Source organism: Chrysemys picta, chromosome 7, assembly GCF_011386835.1.
Source record: "Chrysemys picta bellii isolate R12L10 chromosome 7, ASM1138683v2, whole genome shotgun sequence".
Taxonomy (NCBI): domain Eukaryota; kingdom Metazoa; phylum Chordata; order Testudines; family Emydidae; genus Chrysemys; species Chrysemys picta.
Genome location: NC_088797.1, coordinates 127,814,333 through 127,835,220, shown reverse-complemented (window position 1 = coordinate 127,835,220; position 20,888 = coordinate 127,814,333). Strand labels below are relative to the sequence as shown.

At 45.6% G+C, this 20,888-nt stretch overlaps 1 protein-coding gene across 6 annotated transcripts in view; it reads left to right on the top strand.

Annotated features, from left to right (window-relative positions):
- The window catches only part of TCTN3 (tectonic family member 3), a 68,618-nt gene that overhangs the window by 5,323 nt on the left and 42,407 nt on the right, over positions 1-20,888 (top strand). For all 6 annotated transcript variants that reach the window (XM_042845229.2, XM_042845226.2, XM_042845228.2 and 3 more), the window contains exons 4-6: positions 6,999-7,129; positions 19,171-19,279; positions 19,369-19,487. In XM_042845229.2, coding sequence (XP_042701163.2) covers positions 6,999-7,129; positions 19,171-19,279; positions 19,369-19,487 — 359 coding nt within the window. The remainder of the gene's footprint in view (positions 1-6,998; positions 7,130-19,170; positions 19,280-19,368; positions 19,488-20,888) is intronic.

Here is a 20,888-nt window from a genome sequence, read left to right as displayed (position 1 = left end):
TCTTTCAAGGATCCATTCAAATATGCAGATTCATACGGCCTACGCTCAGCTGGCTAGGAAAACAAAAATATTTTACTTACTTGCTATGGGCCTGAGCCAAAGTGCTTTGAAGTCAGTATATCCCATTATATAATATATATACCAATGTAACAATTTCTCTTTCAAAAAGCCTGCAGAGGTTTATCAGCCATGTGGTATTTCTTCTTCTGGATCGGGGTGGCCAACCCGAGCCTGAGAAGGAGCCAGAATTTACCAATGTGCATTGCCAAAGAGCCACAGTAACACATCAGCAGCCCCCCCGTTAGCTCCCCCCTCTGCCCCCAGTGTCTCCCACCCACCAGCAGCACCGCTGATCAGCACCTAACCCTCCAATCCTGCGCCTCCCGCCCGCTGCGATCAGCTGTTTTGTGGTGTGCAGGAGGCTCGGGGGGCAGGGTGGGGGAGGAGAAATAAGGGTGTGGCAGACTCAGGGGAAGGGTTGGGGGCCTTGGGGGAAGGAGTCAAGTGGGGCCAGGGCCCGGAGCAGAGCCAGGGGTTGAGCAATGAGCACCCTGTAGCACATTGGAAAGTTGGCGCCTGCAGCTCCAGCCCCGGAGTCAGCGCCTGTGCAAGGAGCCACATATTAATCCTGTGAAGAGCCGCATGTGGCTCCAGAGCCACAAGTTGGCCACTCCTGTTCTGGATCATGGTGATGACATTAAAAACTTGCATAAAACAGGGAATAAACCCATCTACAGGTTTAGTTTATTTTTTTTTCACCTCTGATTCTAAAACATGCTTCTCCTGTACAGTAACTCCTCGCTTACCGTCGTCCCGGCTAACGTTGCTTCATTGTTACATTGCTGATCTATTAGAGAACATACTTATTTAAATTTGCGCAAATGTTTGCATATAACATTGTTTGGCCCTGGGAGCTTGGAACCAAGGTGGGCTAGCAGCCCCCCTATCAGCACCCTTCCACCCCCCCTCAGCCCCTCCTGCCCGCGACCCCGTGGATCAATAACTCCCCTCCCCCCCTGCACCTCCCGCCTGCAGCAATCATCTGTTTTGCGGCATTCAGGAGGCTCTGGGGGGAGGGAGGATGAGCAAGGATGTGGCGTACTAGGCAATGTATTAGCTAAAGCAGCCCCCTGCTTCTTCAGTTCATATTTCAGCTTACCAAAAGGTAAGGCCAAAATTTTCAAGGGTGTTTTTTAATATTGTGCCTCTTAATATGGGCACCTAACTGGCTCTGTGGATATGGGGAAAGCAGTGGACGTGATATATCTTGACTTAGCAAAGCTTTTGATACGGTCTCCCACAGTATTCTTGCCAGCAAGCTAAGAAAAAGATGAATTGGATGACTATAAGGTGGGTAGAAAGCAGGCTAGATTGTTGGGCTCAACAGGTAGTGATCAACGGCTCGATGTCTAGTTGGCAGCCGGTATCAAGCAGAGTACCCAGGGGTTGGTCCTGCAGATGGTTTTGTTCAACATCTTAATTAATGAGCTGGATGATGGGATGGATTGCGCCCTCAGCAAGTTCGCAGATGACACTAAGCTGGGGGGAGAGGTAGATACCCTGGAGGGTAGGGATAGGGTCCAGAGTGACCTAGACAAATTGGAGGATTGGGCCAAAAGAAATCTGATGAGGTTTGACAAGGACAAGTGCAGAGTCCTGCACTTAGGATGAAAGAATCCCATGCACCGCTACAGGCTGTGGACCAACTGGCTAAGCAGCAGTTCTGCAGAAAAAGACCTGGGGATTACAGTGAATGAGAAGCTGGATATGAGTCAGCAGTGTGCCCTTGTTGCCAAGAAGGCTAATGGCATATTGGGCTTTATTAGTAGGAGCATTGCCAGAAGATCAAGGGAGTGATTATTCCCCTCTATTCGGCACTGATGAGGCCACATCTGGAGTATTGCATCCAGTTTTGTGCCCCCCCACTACAGAAAGGATGTGGATAAATTGGAGAGAGTCCAGCAGAGGGCAACAAAAATTATCAGGAAGCTGGGGGAACTGGGCTTCTTTAGTCTGCAGAAAAGAAGAGGGAGGACAGGATTTGATAGAAGGCTTCAACTACCTGAAGGGGGGTTCCAAAGAAGATGGAGCTCCGCTGTTCTCAGTGGTGGCAGATGACAGAACAAGGAGCAGTGGTGTCAAGTTGCAGTGCGGGAGGTCTAGGTTGGATATTAGGAAACACTATTTCACTAGGAGGGTGGTGAAGCATTGGAATGGGTTGCCTAGGGAGGTGGTGGAATCTCCATCCTTAGAGGTTTTTAAGGCCCAGCTTGACAAAGCCCTGGCTGGGATGATTTAGTTGGTATTGGTCCTGCTTTGAGCAGGGGGTTGGACTAGATGATCTCTTGAGGTCTCTTCCAACCCCAATTTTCTATGATCTTGGGGTGCCTGGGGCTGGATTTAAAAAAACAAAACAAAATATGCATCTCCCATTTAATGGAGGTGTAGGCACTCAGCACTTCTGAAAATCAGACCATTGATGTCTTAAGTTGGGTACTGAGAAACAGAGGCACCCATGATCAGACTGATTTGGAAAATTTTGTCCGGAGGCACTTGCTCAAGATCAAAGTCTGAGGCAGAGGCAAGAACAGAGCTCAGATTTTCTTATTCCCTGTTTTGTACCTTAACTTCAAGGCCATCTTCCTTCCCCTTGGAATAGTCTCTTCTCTTCCTTCTTGAGAAAATGGTGTTTTGTGGCTTTTTAATCATCAAAAGGAAACAGATTTCTGAAATCCTTGCATGTCATAAAGCCTTTTGCTGAATCCGGGCTGCAGTGATGATGGCTTAAACAGGAATAGTTCCACCATGCAAGGATGCAGTTACCCAAATAGAGAATGCCTTTGAGGGAAATGGGGGGAACCCAGGCCCACCGTCTACTCTGAGTTCCAGCCCAGGGCCCTGTGGATTGCAGCTGTCTATACTGTCTCCTGTAACAGCTGCGTGACAGCTACAACTCCCTGGGCTACTTCCCCATAGCCTCCTCCCAACACCTTTATCCTCACCACAGGACCTTCCTCCTGATATCTGATAACACTTGTACTTCACAGTCCTCCAGTAGTACGCCTACTCGCTCTCAGCTTTTTGCACCTCTTACTCTTAGCTCCTCACATGCACCCCTCACTGACTGAAGTGAGGTACTTTTAAACCAGGTGCCCTGATTAGCCTGCTTGTCTTAATTGATTCTAGCAGCTTCTTAATTGGCTCCATGTGTCCTAATTAGCCTGTTTGCCTTAATTTGTTCCAGCAAGTTCCTGATTGTTCTGGAACTGCCCCTGTTACCTTACCCAGGGAAAAGGGACCTGCTTAACCTGAGGCTAATATATCTGCCTTCTATCACTCCTGTAGCCATCTGGCCCGACCTGTCACACTATCTATCCCTTTCTTAATGATTCCCAACGTTCTGTTAGCTTTTTTTGACTGCCGTTGCACATTGACTGGATGTTTTCAGAGAACTATTCACAATGACTCCAAGATCTCTTTTTTGAGTGGATAAACTAAATACATTGAGCTTTGTAAGGTTCTAACCTATAAGGCATGTTTCCCAAACCTCAGTGCATTCTTGTGCTCTTTTCTGAGTCATTTCCATTTTTTCAATATCCTTTTAGAAGAGTGGACAGTAGAACTGGACATAATATTTCGGTAATGGTCTCACTAATGCTGTGTTCAGGGTCGTTACCACCTCCTTACCCCAACTTGATATTTCCTTGCTAATGCATCCAAGAACCATGTTAACCCTAAAAGCGTACATCTATACTGCCAAAAAAAAAAAAAAAAAAAAAAAAAAAAAAGCCTGATGGCAGCAAGTCTTAGAGCTTAGGTCAGTTGACTTGGGCTGGTGGCATTCGCGCTACAGGACTAAAAATAGCAGTGTAGATGTTTTGGGCTTGGGCTGAAGCCCTGGCTCTGAGACCTGGCAAGGGAGGAAGGTCTCAGAGCCTTGTCTCCAGCCTGAGTGGGAAAGTATACACTGCTATTTTTAGCCCTGTAATGTGGGACCATGAGCCCAAGTCTGTTCACCCGGGCTCTGGCACTCACTGCTGCAGGTCATTTTTTGTAGTGTAGACATACCCTTAGGTCCATCAATGGCTATTAGCCAGGCTGGGCTGGGGTGGTGTCCCTAGCCTCTGTTTACTAGAAATTGGGAATGGGCGACGGGATGGATCACTTGATAATTACCTGTTCTATTCATTCCGTCTGGGGCCCCTGGCATTGGCCACTGTTGGAAGACAGGATAAAGGGCTAGATGGACCTTTGATCTGACCCAGTATGACTGTTCTTATGTTCTACAGGATCACACTGGGAGCTCATGTTCAGCTACTTATCTATCATGACCTGTAAATCCTTCTCAGTGTCCCTTCATTCAAAGACACAGGCCCCCATCTTGTAAGTTTGACCTACATTTAGTGTTCCTAGCTGCATGACCTTGGATTCATCTGTATTAAAATGCATGTTGTTCAAATGAACCCACTCTACCAAGCTCTCCAGATCGGTCTATATAACTGATTTGTCCCTTTTATTAGCCATTCTACAACTGTGTGCCCTCGGGAAGTTTTGCTAGCTGCAATTTTATATCTGTTCCAGACAATTTATAAAGTTATTGAATAGCACTGCGCCGTGAAGTGATCCCTGTGAGACCTCACTAGATAGCCCCTTCACACGCCTCCTCCCCACCCCCCCGATGACTATTCCTCTGTCAAGGGATGAGCTTCTCCAGCATGCCTCTTTGTGGCTCTACTGGTGCACTCAATGCCCCTTTCAGTTCTTTCATTCAATTACCAGCCTTAGCTTGGTTCAGAAACATGCATACCCTTTGTAGAGTCTGGTTTATTAAATTTTCTACAGAGGGTGACTGACTTTGTTAGTTGCCCCAGATCACCCTACTCTAGGTCCCAGTAAGATTCCTGGTCAGCTCTTTGTGCCCGTTCAGGAGAGCACCCCCCCTTCCCTGAGTTGGTGTTGTGCTTCAAACAGTCATTCTCTCTCTCTCTCCTTATCACGGGATCCTCGATCCTCCTAGCTATCTTCTTATACCAGGCTATACATCAATGTAAATCACATACTTGATTGTTTGTCCACACTTTGGTTCTTTATGTAATTTACTTGAGGCCAAATAACCAATATCAGTCAGGTTTATTGCTAAAAATTAATAATATAGTATAGGAAAAAAGATTCAACCTGATATCAGTTTCTGGGAGGCTATATTGTGCAGCATTTTAAAATTAATCTTACACAGAAGGTGTGCTTCCAAATTTCACATTTCCGCTGGTAGTATTTATAGGATGATTTTATAAGTTACAAAACTCTTTACACATCACTAAAATCTAGTTTGTACCAGTTCCTTAACTTGTTCTGTATCTTCCTTATCTTTGTTTTGGATACTAGCATTCCAGGTATTGGTCTTTGAAGGTAATGTACCTCTCTCCCCAGCCTGTAACAGGGCAGAACATTAATGTATTTTGTCTTTGACAGGATTTCCATTTCCTAATGCCAAATCTGACTTTAACTTTGCAAAGTGCTATACATAAATGAACAGGATTATAAAAAGACAGGCCAGTTCAGGCCATGTAACTGCTAGAAATATAATATAATACAATATTATGGTATGTTTATATTGTGTGCTTAATACATATTAATATATGCGGTGTGAATAATTCATACTGATGATGTGATAGATAAATATTAGCTGAACACATATTGGTCAACAGAAACAGTCACTCTTCTCACAGCAGACACTCTAGCCCTCCACCTTAGGGCTGGATTATAATTTAGCCAGTTTCATCCTCAACTGGCCTCTTTTTCCTCAATTAATCCTCAGGCTAGGAGGATATAGCAGGCAGCCTTCTGCTGCTGCTGTCTCCTCCCTGCTAGCTCAGGGCCCTGCAGGAGCCTTCTTACTCCCTATAGCAGTTTTGGGCAATCTGCGGCCCACCAGGGTAATGCGCTGGCGGGCCACAAGACAGTGTGTTTACATTGACCATCAGCGTGCACAGTTGCCTGCAGCGCCCAGTGGCTGTGCTTTGCTGTTCCCAGCCAATGGGAGCTGCGGGAAGCGGTGCGGACCACAGGGACGTGTTGGCTGCCGCTTCCCACAGCTCCATTGGTGGGGAATGGCGAACTGCAACCACTGGGAGCTGCGGTGGCCGTGCCTGTGGACAGTCAATGTAAACAAACTGTCTCGCAGCCCGCCAGCGCATTACCCTGATGGGCTGCAGATTGCCCACCACTGCCCTACAGTGTCTGCAAGCATTTGCTGCCCTGCTGGGAGGAAGGAGAGAACATTATTTATGCTGGTCCCCTTCTCCCAGCTCATTCCCAGTTGGTTGGGAGGAGAGGGGAGCCTTGCCCCGCCCTCTCTGGAAGGCTCCTGGCCCTAGGCCCTTAAAGGATACAGTTACAGGATTTTCTCCCAAGAACTACTCATTCCCAGGACTATTTCCTCCCCACATCCCCATTTGGTCCTCTTGGACCTTTCGAACCCTTGAAGGACCATGCCATGTGGTGGGGTGAGCTGACAACTACTACTGAGCTACTGCCCTTAAGGGGCAGACTACCCCATCACTTGCTCACTTATAATTACTTAGAGATTTATCATTTAATCAGTTTTTAAATTAACTTAGTATGGGCTACATTGGTTTGTATAGTGCTAATTTTTACTAAAATCAGAATATCATGTGGGACTAAGTCAAATGCTTTACAGAAGTCTAAGCATATTATGTCATGGTTACCTTTATCACCCATACTTGTAATAAAAAAAAAGATAAAATTTGTTTGACATAAAATATTTTCCCTGAAATTATGTTGATTGGCATTAAATATACTATTGTTCTTTACTAATTGCATATCAGCTTTTCCTTTTTCTGCCTGGCATTGATGTCAGGCTAACAAGCCTATATTTACCCAAGTCATCTCTTTGAGAACAGTGGCACAACATTAGCCTTTCCACAATCTTTGTCTAGTGATTTGATGGTGGATTTGTTTTTTTCCCTCCCCAACTTTAGCAAAGTTGAACTATTTCCAGGAGCCGCAAAAAGTTAAAAAATCAGATTTCTCGGTGTTCTTGGCACAGTATGGTGGACCATCATTCATTTCACCATCACAAGACCAGCCATCTTCTTCTGCATTTTACCGGGTGAGTTGGAAGAGCACTTACAAAAATCTAATTGTTTTTCTCTGGGGTTCTTGGTGGCAGCAGGGGGAATATAAGAATGCCATAAGGAGTTAGACCACTATTCTGTCTAACCCATTACAGTGGCTGGTGCCAGATGAACAGAACTGGACAAATTGGAGTGATCCGTTCTTTGTTGTCCAGTCCCAGCTTCTGGCAATCAGAGGTTTAGGGACACCCAGAGTATGGGGTTGCGTTCCTGACCATGTGGCTAATAGCCATTAATGGATCTAGCCTTCATGAATTTAGCTAATCCTTTTTCAATACAAGTATCAAAGGGGTAGCCGTGTTAGTCTGGATCTGTAAAAGCAGCAAAGAGTCCTGTGACACCTTATAGACTAACAGACGTTTTGGAGCATGAGCTTTCGTGGGTGAATACCCACTTCTTCAGATGCATGTTAGTCTATAAGGTGTCACAGGACTCTTTGCTGCTTTTTCAATAGAAAGAAGAACAGGCCTTCTCAACTTCTGATGGCAACAGAAGGTTGTGTGTTTGTTAAGGAAGTACTTCCTTATGTTTGTTTTAAACTTGCTGCCTATTAATTTCATTGGATGACCCCTGGTTCTTGTGCTATGTGAAGGGATAAATAACACTTCCCTATTCACTTTCTCCACCCCATTCATGATTTTATAGCGTCCAGCCTCCCATCCACCCTCCTCCTTCCCAGGGGTAAAACGGGAAGTCTGCTTCCCACCAAACTTAAACCCCTCTGCCTGTGATCTATACCTAATAGATGCTTGGGATTGTTCAAATTCATCAGCAAAAGTTGCAAGTTCTTTGACCATTTTTACCTTTTTATCCCATAAACACTGTTTTACATCATCATTACACATATTCAGGAACTGTTCCTGAGCTACCAAATCACACATTTCTTTAAAGCTTGAAATACCTTTTCCCCTTACCCACTTATCCGGTAAATCTCTCATTTAGTTTACATATGCCACATTACTCAATCCAGCCCCTCTCTTAAAGCTTCTAAATTTTACTCTATAAGTTTCAGGTGTAATCTGAAACTGTTTTAAAACCAATTCCTTAAATTTTCCATAATTTGAAACATCATCAATTGACATTTTATTGAATATATCCAGAGCTCTCATAGAGAACTTTGCAACCAAAATGGTCATCTGTTGATCCTCAGGAATCTCATGGAGCACACACAGCCTCTCAAAGGTGATGAAATATTCAATACTGTCTCCAGACTCGCTGGATGCAGGACACAACCCCTTCCACTTGTGGATTTTTGGAGAGGTTGAGCCCCTGGTGTCGGGTTCTGTTTCCTCCATTCCATTAAGGCTAGTTCATGCTTTCTGTCTTTTTCTTTCTCCTTGTGATGTTCCCCTGGTGTTATCTGGACTGGTGATCTGCTAGGCCACTTCAGTCCTCGACTCTGGGAGCCAGCCTTACCTACTCTGCTGTGAGAACCCCCACTCCTGGGATGTTCACGCACAGCCTCTGGATGTAAGCTGCTCCCAGCTACGTGAGTGGGCACTTTTGGCCAGCTACTGCTTGGATTGTGCAACTGAGTTACACTAGCCATTATCTCCGGTCCCAGACACAACCTTAGGAACCTCTGTCTTGCAGTGTCCAGTTATGCCCACTGGACGCTGCAAGCCTATATGGTTCATCAATTTAACAAAGAAATTGGTATGTTCCAGGCTTGTTATTCCAAGGGGAGTCTCTGCACTGCTTCAGGTAGAATAAACAAACAAATTTATTCACTACAAAAGATAGATTTTAAGTGATAATAAGTCAAAGCACAAGAAGTCAGATTTGGTCAAACAAAATAAAAGCAAAATACATTCTAAGCTGATCTTAACACTTTCAATGCCCTTACAAACTTAGATGCGTCTCACCACAGGCTGGCTGGTTGCCCATCAGCCAGGCTCTCCCCTTTGATCAGTGCTTCAGTCGCTTGGTGGTGATGTCTGTAGATGGAGGTGGAAGAGAGAGGAAGAGCATGGCAAATGTCTCTCCCTTTTATCATGTTCTTTCTTCCCTCTTGGTTTTGCCACCCCCCTTCAGGGTCAGGTGAGCATTACCTCATTGTAGTCCCTGACTGATCAAGGGTATGGGGGTGACTTACTCGAGAATCCAACAGATCCTTTGTTGCTGCCTAGGCCAGTGTCCTTTGTTCCTGTGAGGCTGGGCTGGGTTTGTCCCATACATGTCCTGATGAGGTGTGAACCGCCCCTCTGTTCCTGGAGAGTTTTGTCTGGGCTTGTTTTAAGCCATGAGGACACATTTTCAGTCTCATAACTCTATAAACAACAATGCTCAGTGCACCATGAGACTTCAAAAGACACCCGACATGACAAACTTTGCTTTGGATATCACACAATCATATTATAAGGAAGAACATGGGGATGCAGAGTGTTCCCCCGAAATACAGAGTTGTCACACTCCTCCATTGCTCGCTTCCAGGCTTCACTTTCTTTATCAGTCTCTAGCTGTCTCAGTTCCATGGCTAGTTTCTGGGTTTCCATGGCCCTCTCATGGGCTGCTTTTTGTCTGGCTTATTCTGCTTCCTGGAATTCCATACATCTTTTGTGTTCTTTTTTTGCTTTCTTCTATCTGCAATCTGTAGAGCTCCAACTTTTTGGTAGCTTTACTTGCACTCATTTTCCTACTTTTCTGCTCCTACTTCCCTTGCCCGAAATAAGCAAATAGAAAATAACAAACCAGTAATCACTTTTTCTGTTCCCTGGCCGACAGAGTTAAAATCACCACCAGTGTCTCAGAGCAATAAGCTGTGCACACAACCCTGCTCGCTGCACCACTGTGATGGGTTGGACCCCCCTTCCGGGGTGCCACCTGATGTGCTTGGGGTCCCACTGAGCCTGCCTGTTCTTTACTATTCTTTTAGCCGATTTGTCTAGTACAGAAGTTAGACTTACCAGCCTGTAATTGTCAGGATTGCCTCTGAAGCCTTTGGCATTATGTTAGCTATCCTCCAGTCGTCTGATACAGAGTTAGTAATTGTGGAGTTTCATATTTGAGTTCCTTCAGAACTCTTGGGTGAATACCATCTGGTCCTGGTGACTTATTACTGTTTAATTTATCAGTTTGTTCCAAAACCTCCTCTATTGACACTTCAATCTAGGACAGTTCCTCAGATTTGTCTCCTAAAAAGAATCCTCTCCAGTAAAGACTGATGCAAAATAGTCATGTACCTTCTCCATAATGACCTTGTCTTCCTTGAGTGCATCTTTAGCACCTCATTGTCCACTAACTGTTCGACAGAGTACTAGCAGCAGCACCCTGATCACTGACATTGCTGCAGCACAGAAAAGTCTGGAAACAGTTAACTACTTTCTGTTGGGGGATTATGAGCACCTGAGTGGTAATTACCAAGCCATTGATACAATTGGTAGTAATTGGTAGGAACGAGAAGCAGAGAGAGAATCATAGAATACCAGAATCATAGAATACCAGGGTTGGAAGGGACCTCAGGAGGTCATCAAGAAGCTCAGGGGGTGATCTGTGTGAAGAAGAGAAGTTGTGTGGAGAGTTTCTGCTGCAATTTGCTTGTGACTTGGTCTGTTTGAAAAAGTGTTGTGGAATGAAAGGTACCCTTAGTGAAAGGGAAATACCCTCGGCACATTTATGATTGTGAGGTAATGGAAGCAAGGCAGTGTGGCACGCCAGGTAGCTGAGGGAGAATCCTATGATGGGCTTGATACCGGCTGCCAAGTAGACATGGAGCCATTGATCACTACCCGTTGAGCCCGATGATCTAGCCAGCTTTCTATCCACCTTATAGTCCATTCAGCGCATACATCTTTAACTTGCTAGCAAGAATACTGTGGGAGACCATATCAAAAGCTTTGCTAAAATCAAGGGTCGGTCCTGGGGCCGGTTTTGTTCAATATCTTCATTAATGAACTGGAGGATGGTGTGGATTGCACCCTCAGCAAGTTTGCAGATGATACTAAACTGGGAGGAGAGGTAGATATGCTGGAAGGTAGGGTTAGGATACAGAGGGACCTAGACAAATTAGAGGATTGGGCCAAAAGAAATCTGATGAGGTTCAACAAGGACAAGTGCAGAGTCCTACACTTAGGACGGAAGAATCCCATGCACTGCTACAGACTAGGGACCGAGTGGCTAGGCAGCAGTTCTGCAGAAAAGGACCTAGGGGTTACAGTGGACGAGAAGCTGGATCTGAGTCAACAGTGTGCCCTTGTTGCCAAGAAGGCTAATAGCATTTTGGGCTATATAAGTAGGAGCATTGCCAGCAGATCGAGGGACGTGATCATTCCCCTCTATTCGACATTGGTGAGGCCTCATCTGGAGTACTGTATCCAGTTTTGGGTCCCACACTACAAGAAGGATGTGGAAAAATTGGTAAGAGTCCAGCGGCAGGCACAAAACTGATTAGGGGGCTGGAGCACATGACTTATGAGGAGAGGCTGAGGAAACTGGGATTATTTAGTCTGCAGAAGAGAAGAATGAGGGGGGATTTGATAGCTGCTTTCAACTACCTGAAAGGGGGTTCCAAAGAGGATGGATCTAGACTGTTCTCAGTGGTAGCAGATGACAGAACAAGGAGTAATAGTCTCAAGTTGCAGTGGGGGAGGCAGGGCCGGCTCCAGGCACCAGCTTAACAAGCAGGTGCTTGGGGTGGCCAAGGGAGAGGGGCGGCAGGTCCCTCACTCCCTCTAGGAGCAAAGGACCTGCCGCTGAACTGCCGCTGCCGATCACGGCTTTTTTTTTTTGTTTATTTGGGGCGGCAGAAATGCTGGAGCCGGCCCTGGGGGGGAGGTTTAGATTGGATATTAGGAAAACCTGTTTCACTAGGAGGGTGATGAAGCACTAGAATGCGTTACCTAGGGAGGTGGTGGAATCTCCTTCCTTAGAGGTTTTTAAGGTCAGGCTTGACAAAGCCCTGGCTGGGATGATTTAGTTGGGGATTAGTCCTGCTTTGAGCAGGGGCTTGGACTAGATGACCTCCTGAGGTCCCTTCCAGCCCTGAGATTCTATGATTCTATTATATGGGCAGGTTTCTTGCTTCAGATTAAAATACTGTTAGTTTTTGTGTCTTTAGCTAGTTCACATTCTTTCTTGGACTGCCTTATTGTACTTTTACACTTGGCCTGCCAGAGTTTATACTCCTTTCTATTTTCCTCTCTAGGAATTGACTTCTAATTTTTAAAGGAGGCCTTTTTGCCCTCTAACCATGTCTTTTATTCTGCTATTTAGCCATGGTTGAATTTTTCTAGTCCTCCTAATATGTGTGTGGTTTTTGTTTTTTAAGTTTGGGGTGTACTTCTAGTTTGAGCCTCTATTATGGTGTTTTTAAATAGTTTCTAGGCAGTTTGAAGACATTTCACTCTTGTGACTGTTACTTTAATTTCTGTTTAACTGATTTCCTCATTTTTGTGTTGTTCCTCCTTTTTGAAGTTAAGTGCTGCTGTGGTGGGTTTCTTCAGCATTTTTCCTTCTACAAGGATGTTAAATTCAATTAAATTCATTGTTGCCAAGCCGTTCAGCTATACTCACCTCTTGGATCAAATTCTATGTTTCACGTAGGACTAGATCAAGATTTTTCTCTCCCCTTTTGGGTTCCAGGACAAGTTGCTCGAAGAAGAAGTCACTTATGGTGTCTAGAAATTTTATCTCTACATACCTTCCTGTGGTGATACATACCCAGTCAATATGGGGATAGTTGAAATCCCCCATTATTATTGAGTGCTCTCTTTTTTTTTTCTATCGTCTCTAATCTCCCTGAGCATTTCACAATCACCATCTCTGTCAGAGAGTTGGTAGTACATTCCTACTGCTGTACTCTTTATTATTCAAGCATGGAATTTCTATCCAGAGGGATTTATGACCCAGTCTGATGAATTTAAGATTTTTAATGTTATTTGACTCTGATTTCTTTCGCATATAGTGCCACTCCCCCGTTAGCGTGACCTACTCTGTCATTCCTATATATTTTGTACTCTGTTATTACCATGTCTCCTCCTTCCACCAAACTTTCATGATGCCTATTATATCAATATCCTTATTTAATACCAGGCATTGTACACCTCTCTTAGTATTTAGACTTCTAGCATTTGTATATAAGCACTTGTACATTTTGTCAGTATTCAGTTGTTTAGCTTCGGGTGTTACATTTAACTAGGATTCTTATGTTTGATTCTTCCTCACTAGCTTCTACCTATACTTTACCAACATCTTTCTTATCCCCTTTAATAGAATATAGTAATAAATTCATCCCTAGGGGCTGGAGGAATAAGCTGTTCCCTTGTCAGTTTTCACCCAGCCCTTAGTTTAAAAAAATCTACAACTTCTTAAATTTTACATGTCAGCAGTCTGGTTCCATTTTGGTTTAAGTGGAACCCATCCTTCCAGTATAGGCTTCTCCTTCCCCAAAAGGTTCCCCACTTCCTCATAAACCTAAAACCCTCCTCCCTACACCATCATCTCATCAACAGATTGAGATCCTGCAGTTCTGCCTCTCTTTCTGGTCCTGCATGTGAAACTGGAAGCATTTCAGAAAATGCTGCTGTGTAGGTCCTGGACTTTAATCTGTTACCTAGCGACCTAAACTTGACCTCCAGGACCTCTCTCCTACATTTCCCTATGTCTCTGGTACATACATATACCATGATCATCAGCTCCTCCCCAGCACTGCACATAAGTCTGTCTAGATCCCTCATGATAGAAAGAGAGTCTCCTTCTATCTAACTTCTCTCCCCTACAACCCACATCCTCCCTGCAGTTCTTTTCACTCTCCTTATCTGAGGTCCATGAAACTGGATTATGCTGTTGAATGGGGTTTATGATTAGCTGTATGCATTTGGTGGCGGGGGAGGGTTTAAGGTGTAGGGGCAGTGGGACTCTGCAGGGGCTTCCAGGTGAAGGTGGTTGGGGCTCAGCGGAGGGGTCTGGGTGTGGGGCCTCAGCATGGGGGTCTGGGTGCTGCGGGAGTGGGGCTTGGTGGGGTGGGGGTCTGGGTGCAGCTAGTTGGGGGTCAGTGGCATGGAGATCTGGATGTGGAGGCTAAGGTGGTGGGGCTCATCAGGGTGGGGGTTTGAGTGCAGGAAACTCAGTAGGGGGTGGTCTGGGTGTAGGGGGGCTCCAGATGCACAGTTTGAGGTACAGTGGGTGGGGTTTGGGTATGGATGGCTAGAGGGATTCTGGTGTACGGGGTGAGGCTTGGCAGGGGTTTCTGGGTATGGGAGTCCAGATGCACAGGAGTTGGGTGGATGAGGGAGCAGCTTGCCATACAGTGACCCCTCCCCCTGCAGCTGAGGAGCAATGGGGCAGGAAGCAGGGGAGGATGCTGAGCTTCCTGCAGCTGGGGGAGGTTTTGGGGGGTGGGTCTGACACAGCCCCAGCCACTCCTTGCAGAGGAAAAGGAAGTCCCAGACTCTCCTGCCTCGAGCCCAGCCGGGACTAGCAGCGGATCCCGGCTCAGGGTAGGAGCCACTGGCTGGGGTGTCCCCAGCCCTGCAGTGACCTCTCTGCCAACTGCTCTGGGTGCCTGAAACTATGTATCTGTGCAGCTAGGGAGTGGTGCGTGACTGCTGTTGCAGTTTCTCTTTGCTTCTCTGTCAGAAAGTCATTTTTCTTCGGGGAAGAAAAGAAATCTGTGAGGGACATGAATTCTGCACACACACAGTGGCATAGAACCCCACAGGAGTAATAAGTATGTGTACTATGAGCATATTGAGCCATTGCTCAACAAAGGCAGAGTTAAAGTTGCATTGGCATGTATCTTAACTCTGTATTTTCTAGTTTTCAGAGGTCAGAGTTTTGCTAAACTTGGCGTGCTGGAAGGGTATGAGATACCTCTGGGCAACCTTAGTTCTGCATTAACAAAGTGGTTTTTTTTTTTTTTTTTTGGTCAGTGAATTACTTAGGAGTGGGGGGTTGTTGTGTTTGTTTTTTTGTTTGTTTGTTTGTTTGTTTTTAACAGCAAGAAATTTTGTTGGTAAGAGTGGTTATTTAGGCATTTGTAGTTCACACTTTAGGTTTGCAGTTGATACAATGCTATGGCTAGGTAATAACAAAAAGACTTTTTCATCAGTGGATCTCAAAGATCTTTACATCATTACACCATTTTCAGATGGGAAATTGAGTCTCAGAGGTGTGAAGTGACTTGTCCAGGTTCACCCAGCAGGCCAGTGGCAGAGCTATTAATTAACTCCCAGTCCAATGGTCTTCCCACTAAACCGCACAGATGCTAGGTAATTCCTAATTGCCACTCCCAACCCCCAGTACTTTTTGTTATCATGGATGGGGATTATGGTTATGTTGGGAGTGTGTGGAGAGTCAGTGAGAGAAATCCCAGACATGGTCTATGTCCCCAAATCATGGCAGTTTTTAACTAAGCGCATGAGAGAAAACTGGTGTGTCTCTTCTTCTCCAGTCCTCTCCCCCACCATTCCCAGTAACACCTTGGCTCGAGAAGGGTGAAACGTACATTTCTGGCTCGCCCTCCTCTTCCTGTTCCATTAAGCCATTCATTGGTATTGTAAAAGCCATTAGCATGTAATGAGCCATTGCTCTTGTGCTGTCTCCTGCCCTATGCTGCTGCATACTCATATCGTAGGCGGTAGTTTACTGGAAAGTTGTACACCTCCTTGGTTATGTAGCCTGCACTGCACACTGATCTGGGCCCCTCACTTCCACTACCTATCCCCAGCTGGGATTCCTGCCTCTGCCTCTGCCAACTTCCTCAGGCCCCCAACCCCCCCCCCCCCATTTTGAAACCAGAACCCTCCCCTATACACTCTGGCCAGTCTCCCTCTCCCAGAGGAATGCTGTGCACCGTAACTATTTATTTCCTGGATTTCAGATGTTTAAATGTGTTGGCTTAGGATGTCCCCCCTCTTGTGCCTCCCAGATCCTGGCTGACATAGGGGCCAAGGATAGGGATTCAGACAACCTGATAGGGGCAGCGTCTCTTAGATCTCAGGACACATAGGGGTCAGGGAAAGCCCGCAGGGGAAAGGCTCCCCCAGCTCTCAGCACACACAGTAGGGGAGAATTCAGGGCTGACATACCCCCTCTAATCCCCCAAGTTCCCTGCCACCACTCCCATCCTCTCCCTTCTCTACCCTACACTCCCATAAGGCACAGCAAATTTCAAGACAATCCAGGAATGTGTGTGGCTCGTGGACCACTTAGAAAAGTTGTCCTTTAAACAGAAAACTCTTCTAAATCTTAACTACAGCCGAGCTGGTACTTTGCTATAATATTGTATGAAATTTAATCATCAGCAACAATTTTGGTATATCCAGATCCAGCACAGAATAATCCTGAAAGTTTAGGAAGCTGGGAGAGGTGTGAAGTGGCCCATTCATTTCTGTGATTGTCTTGGCTGAACAAGAACATCGCATACAGATGAATATAGCCAGAAACAATAGTTCTGAGATGACAACTGCTCCAGTCATCTCTGTGGATGTTCCCATCCCCATCTCCCCAGTGCTCGAGAAACCTGTGATGTGCAGCAAGTTTGCCTGTTCTCAACTTCTCAGTAGCAGTGTACTCTTGATGCATGCTCCCAGCATACATGTCCTTAGCTTCCTACCCAGAGGGCAGGGCTTTGCCAGATGCTGGCTCCCATGGAAGGCAGAGAGTGGGGCTCTGACCTCCCAGAGGGAAAAGGCACCCATATCCCATGGGGGGACAGGGAGAGGGGCCAAGACACCCCCAGAATGGCAGGCCTCACCCAGACTCCAGCTTATATGAGGGGGCATAGAATCATAGAATATCAGGATTGGAAGGGACCTCAGGAGGTCTAGTCCAACCCCCTGCTCAAAGCAGGACCAATTCCCAACTAAATCACCCCAGCCAGGGCTTTGTCAAGCCTGACCTTAAAAACCTCTAAAGAAGGAGATTCCACCACCTCCCTAGGTAACCCATTCCAGTGCTTCACCACCCTCCTAGTGAAAAAGTTTTTCCTAATATCCAACCTAAACCTCCCCCACTGCAACTTGAGACCATTACTCCTTGTTCTGTCATCTGCTACCACTGAGAACAGTCTAGATCAATCCTCTTTGGAACTCCCTTTCAGGTAGTTGAAAGCAGCTATCAAATCCCCCCTCATTCTTCTCTTCTGCAGACTAAACAATCCCAGTTCCCTCAGCCTCTCCTCATAACTCATGTGCTCCAGCCCCCTAATCAGTTTTGTTGCCCTCCGCTGGACTCTTTCCAATTTTTTCACATCCTTCTTGTAGTGTGGGGCCCAAAACTGGACACAGTACTCCAGATGAGGCCTCACCAATGCCAAATAGAAGGGAATGATCACGTCCCTCGATCTGCTGGCAATGCCCCTACTTATACAGCCCAAAATGCCGTTAGCCTTCTTGGCAACAAGGGCACATTGTTGACTCATATCCAGCTTATAATAATAAAAAAAATAATAATTAATGGAGATATCCCATCTCCTAGAACTGGAAGGGACATTGAAAGGTCATCCAGTCCAGCCCCCTGCCTTCACTAGCAGGACCAAGTACTGATTTTGCCCCAGATCCCCAAGGGCCCCCTCAAGGATTGAACTCACAACCCTGGGTTTAGCAGGCCAATGCTCAAACCACTGAGCTATCCCTCTTGTCTGCTGTAACCCCTAGGTCCTTTTCTGCAGAACTGCTTCCTAGCCATTCGGTCCCTAGTCTGTAACAGTGAATGGGATTCTTCCGTCCTAAGTGCAGGACTCTGCACTTATCCTTGTTGAACCTCATCAGGTTTCTTTTGGCCCAATCCTCTAATTTGTCTAGGTCCCTCTGTATCCTAGCCCTACCCTGCAGCGTATCTACCACTCCTCCCAGTTTAGTGTCATCTGCAAACTTGCTGAGAGTGCATTCCACGCCATCCTCCAGATCATTAATAAAGATATTGAACAAAACCGGCCCCAGGACCGATCCTTGAAACCGGCTCCCAACTAGACATGGAGCCATTGATCACTACACGTTGAGCCCGACGATCTAGCCAGCTTTCTATCCACCTTATAGTCCATTTATCCAGCCCATACTTCTTTAACTTGCCGTCAAGAATACTGTGGGAGACCGTATCAAAAGCTTTGCTAAAGTCAAGGAATAACACATCCACTGCTTTCCCCTCGTCCACAGAGCCAGTTATCTCCTCATAGAAGGCAATTAGGTTAGTCAGGCATGACTTGCCCTTGGTGAATCCATGCTGACTGTTCCTGATCACTTTCCTCTCCTCTAAGTGCTTCAGAATTGATTCCTTGAGTACCTGCTCCAAGATTTTTCCAGGGACTGAGGTGAGGCTGGAAGTGGGGGGTCAGATCCAATTAGATAGGCAGAGGCCCCTCAGATCTTGGCACAGGGGAGGCAGGGGGAAGGGCTTAGAGACCCCCAGAGGGGCATGGTTCCCCATATCCTGACTCTCAGGGAGTGGGGGCTCAGCCCTCTCAAAAGAGGCAGCTCGCCTAGATCCTGACACACTTGGGCGGGGAAAATATGGGGGTAACAAGTGCCTCTGCCTGCAGAATGTAACCACTGAGTTTGTGGGTGATGGGTGTGCAGTTGAATGGACACAGCTCAACTCTTTTCTGCTAATAATGTTATGATTTTCTTGCTCCTCCAAAGGCGTAGTGTGTGACAAGCACTGTGGGGATAATTCTGAAGCGATTGAGACCCCAGAGTGATGATCTCAGCCATGGCTTGAGCCCTATCCTTGGGCAACAATACATTGATTAAAATTAACAAGCCTTCAGGAAACTTTTTTCCCTACAGGGGATAGTATTCTGGGAACCCTTGGTCAAATGATCACCAATTAATTTGAGTCATTAACTCTACCCCTGTACCACCAAATGAAGCACACCAAATTTCAAGGCAATCCAAGTAACCATGCAGGTTTTAGAGCACTTCAAAGAGTCAAGCTTTAAACAGAAAGCTGGTCTAAACCTTAACTCTAGCAGACCTGATGGTTTGCTATAATTCCTTCCTGCAATGATGGTGTTCAGTCCCTTGCACTTGGTATGGGTTTTCCATGAACACTTCGTAAATTCTCCAAATTTCCTTTTCAGGCTGGTGATCCAATCCAGACCTACTTTGCTGCATCATCTGTACTGAGCACACTAAGACAGCCAGTGGGAATGGGTGCCAATGGACTTTGTATTGATGGGAATCCTGCTGGTGAGTGTGGTGATGGTAGCAGTTCCAGTTTTATTGAGGATGACATTTCCTACTGATATTTTTTCATGTCTCTTGTTCCCTTTTTTCAGGTTTCCTGGAGAGTAAAAGCACAAGCTGTACTCGGACCTTCACCAACCTGAGCAGCAGCTGCACCACTGATCCTACCCTGGACGCAGCCTCATATTACCGTGACTTCACTATACTAAAGGTGCAGATTGTCTTCCCCACCCTCAGCAGCTTCTTGTACTGTGACTTGACATCCTGTTCTCCTGACATCAGCACTGTTTTGCCACTGCCTCTTCAGCTAATTTAGCTATTACTAAAGTAGAGCTCACTTGAGTGCAATTCTCAGGGCCTCCCAATCACCTTGGCCTGCCTTTCAGTACAGAAACTGATTTTAATGAAGGATTGTTTATTACTGTGAGCAGCCCATCCATTCCATTCTACGTTCCTACAGAACTCCTGGATCAAGAGCATCCTGTCTTGGTGACTTGCTGCTATTTAATGAATCATTTGTTTCTTCACCATTTCTTTTCACCTGTTCTCTTCAGGTAAATAAGATATCTCTTCACAACTTTTGTGGTGAAGAAACAAATGATATTTAAAGAATTTATTGTGGTTTAACGTAACATAAAAATGGCCCTACAGGGTCAGACCAAAGGTCCATCTAGCCCAGTATCCTGTCTTCCGACAGTGGCCAGTGCCAGGTGCCCCAGAGGGAATGAACAGAACCGATAATCAAGTGATCCATACCGTTGCTCATTCCAAGCTTCTGGCAAACAGAGGCTAGGGACACCATTCCTGCTCATCCTGGCTAATATGCTCCATGAATTTATCTAGTTCCTTTTTGAACCGTGTTATGGTCTTGGCCTTCACAACATCCTCTGGCAAGTAGTTCCACAGGTTGACTGTGCATTGTGTGAAGAAATACTTCCTTTTATTTGTTGTAAACCTGCTGCCTATTAATTTCATTTGGTGACCCCTAATTCTTGTGTTCTGAGAAATAGTAAACAACACTTCCTTATCTACTTTCTCTACACCAGTCATGATTTTATAGACCTCAATCATCTCTCCCCTAAGCCGTCTTTTTTCCAAGCTGAAAAGTCCCAGTCTTATTAATCTCTCCTCATATAGAAACTATTCCATACCCCTAATAATTTTTGTTGCCCTTTTCTGAACCTTTTCCAATTCCAATATCTCTCTTTTGAGATGGGGTGACCACATCTGCACACAGTATTCAAGATGTGAGTGTACCATGGATTTATAGAGAGGCAACATGATATTTTCTGTCCTATTATCTATCCCTTTCTTAATTATTCCCAGCATTCTGTTCGCTTTTGTGACTGCCGTTGCACATTGGATAGTTCTCTGAAAACATCCACTCACAATGACTCCAAGATCTCTTTCTTGAGTGGTAACAGCTAATTTAGACCCCATCATTTTATATGTATAGTTGGGATTATGCTTTCCAATGTGCATTACTTTGCATTTATCAACATTAAATTTCATCAGCCATTTTGTTGCCCAGTCACCCAGTTTTGAGAGATCCTTTTGTAGCTCTTTCGCAGTCTGCGTGGGTCTTAACTATCTTGAGTAATTTTGTGTCATC